Raw genomic sequence first — 12,573 nt, forward strand, 5'->3', positions numbered from 1 at the left:
AAAAGCGACAGCGTATCGTCCACTGTTGCTTAGGTGTGCTTGAAAAACAACATATCCCATAATGCAACGCTGTGTTGACATGTAACAATGGCGGCCTCCGCTGGCAATGCGGCAAGTGTAACCAAACAGCTGGAAGATTGTCTATCAAAATTGGGTTTTGAAGTTTATCCATTAAAGGTACTGTGGGTCCAGTTTCTTAGAAATGTGCGGCTAGCTTCGGTAACTTAGATTACAAAGTGTCCACAACGTAGTTTAATGTAGACGGTGACCTTATGGTGACAACTGAGAACTGACTGAGAAAAACGGAAATATGAAGCGTCTAAGACAGAAAACTGATTCATTTCATTCATGAATATTTTGTATGTGTGATACTAAGTTTTCCACATGCCACAATGCTGTTTCACCCTCTATACACTGAATGGTGAACGTCTCCTCTGGGTCCTCAAACCTTTCTTGTTGTCCATGATCACAGGTCGGGTGGTATAACCATGTACTGCCTCCCTCCCTACACCTGTCTTACCCAGAGGACACACTGGCTGTGGTGGTTCTCAGCACTCCTTCCATGTTTGAACAAGCCTTCCTGCCCTTCATGAAGGAGAGAGGCTGCCAGAGACTGTCTGATCCCATAGACCAGTGTGTCAAACACTGTGTGTCCTCTGCTGTCTCACAGGTGAGGGTGGGAGATAGAGATAAGCAAAAAAAAAAAAAAAAAATGGCTGGATGGTTAATGTTCTCAAATGATATATTGAATGTTATTAACATGAGCTGATGGGGGAAAAAATCAGCAAGGCAGTCTTATTACAATGAATTCCTGCTCTACTTCACATGGTTCAGTCCTACAGATGTGTCAGGAATTAATGCAAACAAAGTAAAATGCATTGATACTTGATAAAATAAAATAAAAAACTTAAGATCATCATCAGGATGCATATGGGCAACAAAAAAGACATAAATATATAATAATAAATAGAAAATAGAGAAATAAATAATCACAGAGAGTTTGGGAAATTTCATGGAAATGTACTTCATATATTCTTGCAAGTGTTTATATGTGGGTGTGATCAAGCAAAAGTGAACATCAACATGAAAAAGTAAATTTGCACACATTATTTATGAAGTGGGCTCATTTTTTAGCTAAAGATCTCTATTTTATAGATTTTATTTTATCCTTTTTAAAATACCACTTACACAGCACAGAAGTTCCGAACCTTCTACTAAGCTGCATTAAATTAACAAAAAGACATGCATCAGACTGTCTATTACTTTGAGAAATTAAATTCTGAATGATGAAGTTTGTGAATTCATACACTGGTCACATTTAAAAAGACTATCTATGAACTGTTACTGAGAAATTACTCTTTATTTGTAATATATCAGTATGGACCACCACAAGTTGAAAATAACACTGTGTTAGTATTAAATACATTAAATAAATCATTGTGATTATGTATGGCTCGTTGTTTTAAGAAATAAGTCAACATTTTGGGTGATGCATGCAATGGTAAAGAGTTGTTCACATGTTACCATGGCAACCTGTCCATGCGTTACCACATTCTCATGTCATTAAAACAGAGCCTTTTCAATATTTTACTGCAAAATTTATTTTCAGCAGTTGAACATAATATCTAAAAGGTTTTGTCCCACTTGATATCAATTTCTGTCGAGAACCGCATGTTTTGAATGGTTGCGTAAAGCTTAAAAAATTAATGTCCGTTTCAAGTCCACGTCTTACCGAGCAGTAATTTGACATTTTTCACCGAAAAATTTCAGCTCCCCAAATTTTGTTATACATAATGTTAAAGTCCTTCTAAATACCTACTTCAGTATGTATAATACATGGATATAAGTTACTCTGCTTACATGACAGAGACTGTTGAACACAAAATGTTTCCACATGTTACCGCTTGATCAGGCCCATGTGTGTTTTTGGACTTCCTTCTTGTATATTAAGAAACTAACCTTGTCAGGGGCATCAAAACCAAGACTACACTATTGTTATTTATTTTGTAAACACTGCTGTCTCACAGTCATTTATATTAAAAAGTTCTACACATTGGGTTCTCAAGGTTTGAAGTATTTTATTTCATGAACATCTCACTGGTATATCAGCTTTACGTAAGTAGATATATCAGACCACACAGCTTGTCGTTAGATAAGACATACGGTACACAGTTATCCTCAAGATGGAGGCACAGCACCTAAGCGGATGAAACAAAAGAATTCTACCAGAGGTGTCTCTTCCACTCTGGAGAGAAAAAATACATTAACCTGAATTAATGGCTATGTTCTGGAAGTATTTTCTTTTCTTTTTTTCCAGAATAGGTCTATCTATTATTAAGAAAATTGTGATTGTGGGTTGATGTAATTGATGAACAGGTTTATTTTGTTATTCTTTAAAAAAGAAAAAAAAAAATCTAAATGGTATATCCTACTGAGACCCAGGAAAGGAAAAGGTTTTTTTTGTTTGTTTTTTCTGCATTAAATAATGGTCTTGATTGGAAACAACATGATGCAACCATTTTTTCAGATAGATTTATTATTATTATTATTATTATTATTTTTATGGAATGTCCTTTGCAGTGGACAGCATTTTTTTTTTCTAAATAAATAAAGCCGTGAAACTCTTGTCCACCACAGAGGACAAAAATGCATTGCCAGGTCTCAGGAGGATATAATAGCAGCCTATTAGTCCAGAATTATGCCCACATGAATTAATAGACTCAAATAACAATAAAAAGGAAAAAAGTGGTCAGAGCACCTAAGGCCTGCTCAAACTGACTGATTTTGACGTGAACTTCTATTCTTATTTTTCATGTACACAAAGATGTTTCATAGGATGTGTAATCATGAAAGTTCACCTCAAATGAATGGCAAAGGTATGGAAATGTATTTGTGAAAATGTGCACAAACCCTAGTAGGATCATCTCACACAGGAAAATGGACACAACTATTATTGTCATATTCATCTGACTCTCTCTGCAGTGTTTCTCAGGTCATAAGGTTGATGTTAAATATGACTACGAGCTGCTGCCCAACAGGAAGCCAAAGTTTTTAGCACAAACTGCAGCCCATGTTTCTGGAGCAGCTTTCTACTACCAGCAGTCGGACGTCACAGATCAACCCTGGGCTGAAAAAGTAAAATAATTTTTTTCATAGTGGCAGAAAATTTGCTGTTTTGAGCTGCTGTTGTGGTTCCTTAAGTTTCATCCATCTCTCTCTTTTTGCCAACAGAAGATGTTTGGAGTATGTGTGCATCCCAGGTTCGGGGGCTGGTTTGCCATCAGAGCTCTGCTGGTGTTTGAAGGTGTGACAGTGGGCTCTGAACTGGAACAGCCTGATCCTCCTGACTGTGTGCCTTCGAGGGAGGCCAGGATACGTCTGCTGGAGGCTTTCAACTTCCACTGGCAGGTACAGGACCTAAACACCTTTACTGATAACACTCACGACAAAGAGAAATCAGGGGATGCCATATTCTCTCACATCAAACACCTTCAGACAAATGGCCTTTACATCAGAGACCACCCCTGTGTAGGTGGCTTTGCTGTGCAATAGGCCCCCCTTTGAGTGGTTTACAGTTTTCTGTTCACTCTGTTTGTGTTGGTAACACATTTTATGTAGTCTTTTTTTAACAAAAAAATAAGGCGTGACTCTGCACTGCTTCTCATTAAATAAAGAAGACACTCCAAAATGTCTATACAAATAACAAGCACCTCAACGTGAGCTCAATAAGTATTATATTTACTTATCTTAATTTCCAAAGCATTTCACCTCAATATCCTCTAGAAAAGAGGAAGCCACTGTTGTGGCAAACATCCAGTGGTTGTTGAATTTTCTAAAGCTGATCACAAATCTTGACTGAAGTTTTTAAAATAGGATTATCGGTTAATTTAATGCAATTTAGGGATAGTTTTAGTTTAAATTCCTTTCTGTCACCAAGAAATATGTTTGAGTTCCTGATGTGGGGCCAGATTTACTTAGGCAGTGCAAATTACTGAGGTTGCAATGTGGAAAATCATGTCAAAAGTTGCCTGTTTTTGCATGTGGTCTACTGACAATATGCAAAAATGTGAGCATAGAAGCAGCTAGCACAGAGCCTGATTAGAACAGAATAGACCTTTATTGTCATTGTTACAGGAACAATGAAAAGCCATTCAGCAGCTCTGTTCTGTTTAGCAGCAAAAATACTTAGTACAAAAAGACTATATAAATAATATCATGCAAAATGCTGAAAAATGTAGGCAATGTACAAAAGCTACAAGATAATATATTAAATATACATATGCTACCTAAATACTCCAAAAATATACAAAGGCTAACTCTATACTACAGATGAGAAATATGTACAACACATAAGGACATATACAGGCAGTATAGGATATATACAAGGTAAGATTAAAAACAAGGTGCATGGGTGTGATTATTGCACTGAGGTAGGGTGAGTATTGCACTGTCCATTAGACTGGGGGTGGTGGTTGCTTGGAGTGTGTGTGTGCGTGTGTGTGTGTATGTGTGTGTGTGGGGGGGGGTCTTCATGCTATTACACCTGATGATGAAGTGGGGACTTGGTCAATATATAATTGAGTTACCTTTACAGGGTAACACAGTTGACAGGTAGAGTTGACATTTTTGCTGTTTTCAGGCCTAAAATCAACATAACCATAACACCATGTGAAATTTTTACAGAAAAATTCTTCTAAATATCATATATACAATTGAGTAAAATTGAAAGTTATATATGAAGATATTGTAGTAACACTGTAGACATAAGAGTGTGATAAATGCACACTTGATTCACACACTATTTTATAAGAAAGAGGAGAAAGAACACACCTTGGAGTCTTGCCAGTCTTTTCTTCACGAGAATATTTGCTTGAGTTAAGCAAAAGAAAAATCTTGAATTAAGCAAAAAATCTGCCAATGGAACAAGTGAAAATTATCTTGGTAAGATTTGTGCTGCTTCTGGAACCTTAATTTCCTGAGGGTTCAGCCCAAATGATTAAGAAAATTCTATCTCATCTAATCTAATCTGAAGTAATCTAATCTAGTCTAATCACATACTTAACAATGTATGTTTTATTTTTATGTGTATTTATTTATTTATTTATAAGTATTTATATATATTCATGCACTTTGTCCAAGTCAGTTGATCTATGGGGGCACCTGTCTTTTATAACTCTAATTTATGTAATTTTTCAGTGTTTTTTTTACCTTTTACTTTGTTACTGTCTTGTATTTTTATGCTGAGCTCTTGCAACTCATTTCCAATGCAGTTTTTCTGCAAATGGCAAATATATTGATTCTGACTGTAATCTAATATAATCTAATCTAATCTAATATAATATAATATAATATAATATAATATAATATAATATTTCTGTCCTACAAATGGTTAATAAATATGAATATATGCTTAAGGCAAAAGATAATGTATCAGTAATAATTCAACAGCCTTACAGTATGCAAAGTTTCAGATTTGTTTTTAACAGTGTTTTTTATTTTATTTTATTTTATTTTATTTTATTTTATCTCTTTTGTGTTTAGAACTGGGCCTACAGGGACATTGTCAATCCAGTCCAGATCTACTCTCAGAAACAGAAGGACTATTTTTCCACTCCTCCTGCTCAGCGCTTTGATCTCCTCAACACGTGGGGCCTCCTACTGAGGGACGGCGTTCAGTCAGACCAGACCTGTGACACTCAGACCCAGTGGAATGGACATGGCTGACAGAACCAGTGGGATCAGAAGCTGTCGTATCTGAACACACTACTCCTGTGTCCGTCAGACAAACGGATCAACACTAACCAAACAGCTGAACTGACAGATCATGATGTTTATTTAAGACTGAAATATCATAGTGAGATATATTTTATACAGATCACCATTATAATCTTCTATTCAAGGTCTCCTGTTTTCACACTACACACACTATGTTCACCTTATTGAGTACAGGCTCCTTTTACTGTCGTCTGATGGACACATACTCAAATGAATGCATGCATTTTGAGGTTAGTCCTGCTACTGTAAACCTTTTAATTGTTACATGAATGTATCCTGTTTGTTGAGTAAAATGTGTTTCAGAATACAAGCTACTGTTGCTGAACTTGGAATTTGGATATAAGGATGATTAATTAACATACAGTCCACTGTCTACTGGTCCAAATCATAATTTGAATTATGAGAGGTACTACAGGGGTCTGTACCCCCCGATGAAGTCCCAGACCCCCTTAAAGAGACAAAAATATCAGTATCTTAGACTTAAACTTAGACAAACTTTATTGATCCACAAGGGAAATTACTTGGTCACAATAGCTCATACAAAAACATTCTTAAAAAACTAGAAAAGCACTCTGAGAGCGCAGACCTCCATCAGGCAGATCAGCCCCCCCGATCACCACCAAAATTTTATCATTTGTTCCTTGTGCCAGTATCAACATTTCCTGAAAATTTCATGAAAATCCGTCCATAACTTTTTGAGTTATCTTGCTAACAGACAAAAAAACAGACAAACCCCGATGAAAACATAACCTCCGCTGTTACACTTGGCGGAGGTAAAAAAAAAAAAAACACTAGCAAAAAACAATGAATGAAAGTAAATGTGAAGCGATAACAGCAATGAACAATATAAATAGAAAGTTAGTAAAACCAAATATATTATTTTTGGTAAAAGGAAAAATAACAAACGAGTTAAAATTAGAATTAAGGAAATTGAACTTGAAAGAGTAGAGCTGCTGCTCCTCCACACTGAGAGGAGCCAGTTGAGGTGGTTCAGGATTCTAGTGAGGACGCGTCCCTGGGGAGGTGTGTCCATCCAGCAGGAGACCCCAGGGCTGACCCAGGACACGCTGGAGGGATTATATCTCTGGGCTGGCCTGGGGATGCCTCAGGATTCCCCTGGAAGAGCTGGTGGAAGTGGCTGTGGAGAGGGCTGTGTGGGCTTCTGCTGAGGCTGCTACCCCCCCGACCCAGACCAGGATAAGTGGATGAAGATAGTCTGGTACAGAAACTGAAAGAGTGTTTGCAACCTATTTTTTAGGCATTATAAATGACTAGCGGCATTGTATCCGTGGTGCCATTGTACGATAGCATGAGAGGCTAAAATTGCCCAGCATAACTCACAACATTTGAATACGGACATAAAATTGTACCTAGTAGATAGTCAGTGAATGTTTGTATTTATTTGGCGAGTTTGGTGGCAATTGGGCCTGTGCAGGTCTGTGGTGAGCTGGGACCCGGTCTGAGGTGAACTGGGCCCCTGTCTGTGGTGAGCTCAGACCCGATCTGTGATGAGCTGGGACCCTGTTAAAATCACCCAGCATACCTCACAACATTTGAATACAGACATAAAATTGTGCCTAGTAGATAGTTAGGTAATGTTTCTATTCATTTGGCGAGTTTGGCGGCAATTGGGCCTGTGAAGGCTGAGGAAAATCCGTACAAGCACTCTCCTGTGCTGCAACATCGATCGGACGGACACCAGACAGACAGAATGTGCATTATATAGTAGGATAAGATGGCAAGCTAAATTGGAAAGAGCATGTAAATTTTCTTAGATCAAAAATAGCCAAAAGTAATGCATAAATAATAATGCAATAATAACAATAACGCATAAAACTAAAAACCTAAATCAGAAAAGTCTCCATATATTGTATAATGTATTATTTTTATTCTATTGTTTTATTTGGTGTTGATTTATTGTTCTTATTTTTTGTTGTTTTTAAATTGTACACCTTTTTATGGTTTTTAATCTATTCTTGTATTGCATTCTTTTATTTAGGTTTATTTATTCTTCTATACAGCACTGTTTTCTTTTTTTGTACAGTTCTATGTCTTTTAATCTATTCTGGTATTTTATTCTTTTATTTTGGCTTTATTTATTCTTCTGTACAGCACTTTGGTCTACTGCAGTTGTTTTAAAGTGCTTTACAAATAAAGTTGGATTGGATTGGAATTCTCTTGTTCTTCCATGTCTCAACTATTGTGTGGTGATATGGGATAATAATTATAATCAAATATTAATTCCAGATTCTTACTTTAAAAAAAGAAAAGGCAATTTGAATTGTTAATCAAGCACAGTACTTAGCTCCAACCAATTCCCCATTTATCAAATTAAATGCTCTAAAACTACACGATCTTGTCAACCTTATTACTGTCATTATAATGTATAAAGCCCATGACCATATGCTCCCCTACAGTAGAAAGATGTTAGAGCCCAGGCAAAGTAATTATAATTTAAGGGGAACTGAAATCTTCAAGAAAACTAAGTGTAGAACAACCATAAAAAGTAATTAATTAAACTGAGATTAGTGCTTCCTGTAGATGTGTTTCTTGCTCAAAACACAACCTGCTTGTTGTAATACAGTGTATTCATGGCGAATATGTTTCATTGCTCGGTGGTGGTGTTTTATTTTCTGAATGAACATCGACACATTAGAAAAAGCTGGCTGCCTTTTTTTTCTGCTCTTCTTTATTTCTATTTAAAAACAACAACAGATTAAATTATATATTACAAAAAGGAATGTTTTATCTCGAGTTCAGTCTTTTTTTTATTTTTTTTATGGCATTCTAAAAAAAAAAAAAAAAAAAAAAAAAAGGCTTGTGTGTGAATATAGGGCATCATTCTCGTTGTGTGTCATGCTCTATTTATTGTTTCCATTGTTGTGTCCATGTCTCCAGTTTACTTAACACTCACCATGCTGCATTATAGATGGGAGCTGTCTCCGTCCCCCCCTCAGTGTGCTGACAGACGGACTACATTCAACTGTGATTAACCCCCGTGGCACTGGATCTGCAACTACAGTAACACAACACACTCAGACACTCACTTACCTTAGTTCTATTTTAAATATAAAAACCCACAAAGAAACATTAACTCATCTTGGGTCTCGATTCAACACATCTGCCTTTAACCCTTTAATCTTTGACACATTATTCCAGGTAAACATGCTGCTGTGAATTTGCGTCTGTTTCAGTGTCATAAAAGCTGCTGTGAGTATGTGTTTGTGTTCCTTTTCTTCAGTGGTTTTGTTTTATTGTGTGTTTTAGGGTCAAAACAGGGTGGAATAACTGAAAAAGACAAAGAGGAATTGAAGTTTGACAGGTTTTTATTACAGTTTTTTTCAATTGCTTACACATTTTTATTGATAAAATGTGTTCTAAATGTACTAAATGTAAAATTGATATCACAGAAGACATGTGGAGGGAAATTTGGAATGCGGCCAAAAAAATTACTATCGGCAATCGTTCTTGGGCTTTAGAGCTTAAACTGCTACATAGAGCCCATTTGGCGCCAAACCGTATATCTAAATGTAAACCGGGCTCTTCTCCACAGTGTTTCAAATGTAGAATATGTGAAGGCAGCCTCACACACTGTCGGTGGTTCTGCCCTAACATTCAAGGAGACTGGGAGTCTGTCCTACTGGAAATTAGAAAAATTCTCAAAACTCACATTGATTTTGATCCTCTATCTCTTCTCCTTGGCTTACCAAATAGGTGGATCAGTAACAAACATAACAGGAAACTATATAATATTTTAACTTTTTGTGCCCAAAAGAACAAACTACTACACTGGACTTCTGATAAACCACTTCTGTTTCTGGAAGGAGGAAGCTGATACTGAAGCACATTCCACTTAACTTTTTGACATGCCTGACACACTCTAGGATCGACATATTCAATCACATTTGGAAACCCTTCCTGGACTATACTGAGGGAAATGTGTCCTCAATTCAGTCTCGAGCTTTCATCTGCTCTTGAATGAACTTTTTGTTGTACTGTATAGATATGAATGTGAGGAGTGTCTGTCTCCATGCTGACTATGAATCCCTGTTTCAGTTTTGACTGTGGTGCTGAGCTGTTTGGGTTTGTTTTGTGTTGTTTTGAAAAAATGAAAATTTAATAAATATATTCTTTAAAAAAAAAAAAAATCTATCCTAGCTTTAACAGGAGCCAGTGCAGAGAAGCCAACACAGCACAAATATGGTCTGTGATACTGGTTCTAGTGAGTACACGGACAGCAGCATTTTGGATTAGCTGAAGGGTCTGTAAGGACTTTTGGATTAGCTGAAGGGTCTGTAAGGACTTTTGGATTAGCTGAAGGGTCTGTAAGGACTTTTGGATTATCTGAAGGGTCTGTAAGGACTTTTGGATTAGCTGAAGGGTCTGTAAGGACTTTTGGATTAGCTGAAGGGTCTGTAAGGACTTTTTGGGACAGCCTGAGAGAAGTGAGTTACAATAATCTAGTCTGGATGGAATAAAAGCATGGACTAATTTTTCTACATCGTTCTGTGTTCAAATCTGTCTAATTTTAGTAATATTACGCAGATGAAAGAAAGCAGTTCTAGAAATCTGTTTTATGTGAGAGTTAAACGATAGATCCTGATGGAAAATAAGGCCTAGATTCCTCACAGTGGTTTTGGTCTCCATGGTAACACCATCCACAGTGACTACTTGGCTGGACACCACATCCCTAACAGTTTTTGGTCCAAACACAATGACTTCAGTTTAGTTTGAGTTTAACAGCAGAAAGTTGTTGTTCATCCAATCTTTAATCTCCTTAATGCACTCCTGTAGTTTGGCTAGCTGACTGGCTTCATCAGGTTTAATGGATAAATGTAATTGGGTATCATCAGCATAGCAATGAAAGTTGATGGAATGTTTTCTTATTAAATTACCTAAAGGAAACATGTATATGATAAACTGTATTGGTCCAAGAACCGAGCCTTGAGGTACTCCATAACTAACTATAGCACACTGAGAGCATTCATTATTAATGCTAACAAATGAGAACCATCTGTTAGATCGGATTTGTTAAAAGATAAAACAGATGATAAATGGAGCAGGAGAACCAACGCTGACCTGGACCATGTAGAAAACTGTCTGCTAGAAATAAGAATACGCTCACTAAAGTTAAAAGGTTTATATTTATTGTCATTAAAAGTCACTGGTCACATCACTGGCCAACAGACGCCGTTAGTCTATACATTCATATTTCACAAAATATTACAGTATGAACATGGATGTGTCACAAAAGGAACTGAAGGAACAGATGAGTTTTCTGCCTTTCCGCAGGTTTTCTATTTGAACACACTGGAGCCCTGAGTCAGCACGCTGCATTCACTGCGCCTGGGAAAAAAATCCCTGACTAGAGAAACCTCATCTGGTATGTATTTGTGTAGTAAAACTGTATGTTTGTACTTTTTTATGCAGGAATCAGTTTACTGTTAATACACAAAAATAAGATTCAACAGATGCAGAACATATGGTTTTACGTGTTAAAGTCTGATCAAACTGTCGTGACGGTGGTTTTCAGAAGGATTTGATGATGATGATCCAAAGCTTCAGTTGTAATCTGTAACTTTACGATCAGTTTCTGTATAAAACTAGGAGTTTAGCAGATGTGTTTTTATGCAGCATCCTCTCCAGATGTTACCTGTGGAGTTGAACTGGAACCTGCAGCTTTAGGCCTAAGGTCAGAGCGCTGCTTCAATCCTGTCTCTTTTCATGCTTTTACAATCTGATTTAATGTTACTTTTGTTTATTATACTTATTTTAATCTTTTTTGCTGACTTTTTCTTCTTTAAGTGCTTTGCTGTTAGGTTAGAGAAAATGAGAAATTAGAGAAGAATTTTTTTTTCTCTCTCTTTTTTTGTAAATACGACCGTAAATGCACAAGTATTTTGTTAAAGGGGCAGAAAACCGAATCGAAGCCTCACAAAAAAAACAAAACAAAACAAAACATTGCCTCTTCTCTGAGCACACAGTGTGGATGTTGTTGCCAGCGGTCGCCACAGTTACAGCATCATCCCAGACGGAGGCGGGGCTCCGCTGACGCCGACCTAGTGCAGGATCTTGTGGTAGGGGTGGAGCGGCAGCGACGCCGTGAAGGCTCTGATGTCAGTGATGAGCGCGGCGTCCTGCCGCTGTCCAGGCCGGCAGGAAGCTCAGCTCGCTGACTTTGCTGTACACGGACGATGGGGGTTGTCGGTGCCATCTGAGGGGCAGGGGACGCTCTGGTCTGAAGGGTCGTTCTCCTCCACGCTGAAACCGACCACCTGACGAGGGCCAGAAAACCAGCGCGTTGAAACGTGGGTGAAACAAAGACTAACGTTAAATCTAATGACACTGGTGAATATTACAGCAGAACATGGAAGTGTTGTAGTATAGATCATATTTTATATAAATTAATAGAATTGTGGGATATATAAAAAGATCATTGAAATAGTCATATATAGTGTAAATTAGAAGGAACAAAGCATATAATTATGGATTATAGCCAACTGTATTTATATGGGTTTCTATGTAGTGCACTGCAAAAATCTACATCTGTCCACATGTATTTGTCTCATTTCTAGTTCAAATATCTGATCCCACTGAAAATCAGACAGAATCACCTGAAGAGGAACTTTTCAGTCAGATAGAAGAACTGATTTATAGACAATAGATCTGGAAAATCTGACTTCAAGAAATCTGAACAAGATAATTTTCACTTGGTCCATGGGCAGATTTTTTTGCTTGAATTGAGCAAAAAAAATTATGTGTGTGTGTGTGTATGTATGTATGTATGTATGTATGTAT

General features: G+C 37.1%; 1 protein-coding gene across 1 annotated transcript; it reads left to right on the forward strand.

The window, feature by feature from the left end:
• Positions 1-62: 62 nt before the first annotated feature.
• Positions 63-6,240, forward strand: mmachc (metabolism of cobalamin associated C). The gene is made up of 5 exons (XM_030132331.1): positions 63-177; positions 473-670; positions 2,983-3,135; positions 3,232-3,408; positions 5,542-6,240. The coding sequence occupies exons 1-5, from the start codon at positions 88-90 to the stop codon at positions 5,722-5,724; spliced, it is 801 nt and encodes a 266-aa protein (XP_029988191.1). The 5' UTR covers positions 63-87; the 3' UTR covers positions 5,725-6,240.
• The last annotated feature ends 6,333 nt before the right edge of the window (positions 6,241-12,573 follow it).

This window comes from Sphaeramia orbicularis, chromosome 4, assembly GCF_902148855.1.
Source record: "Sphaeramia orbicularis chromosome 4, fSphaOr1.1, whole genome shotgun sequence".
Taxonomy (NCBI): Eukaryota; Metazoa; Chordata; class Actinopteri; order Kurtiformes; family Apogonidae; genus Sphaeramia; species Sphaeramia orbicularis.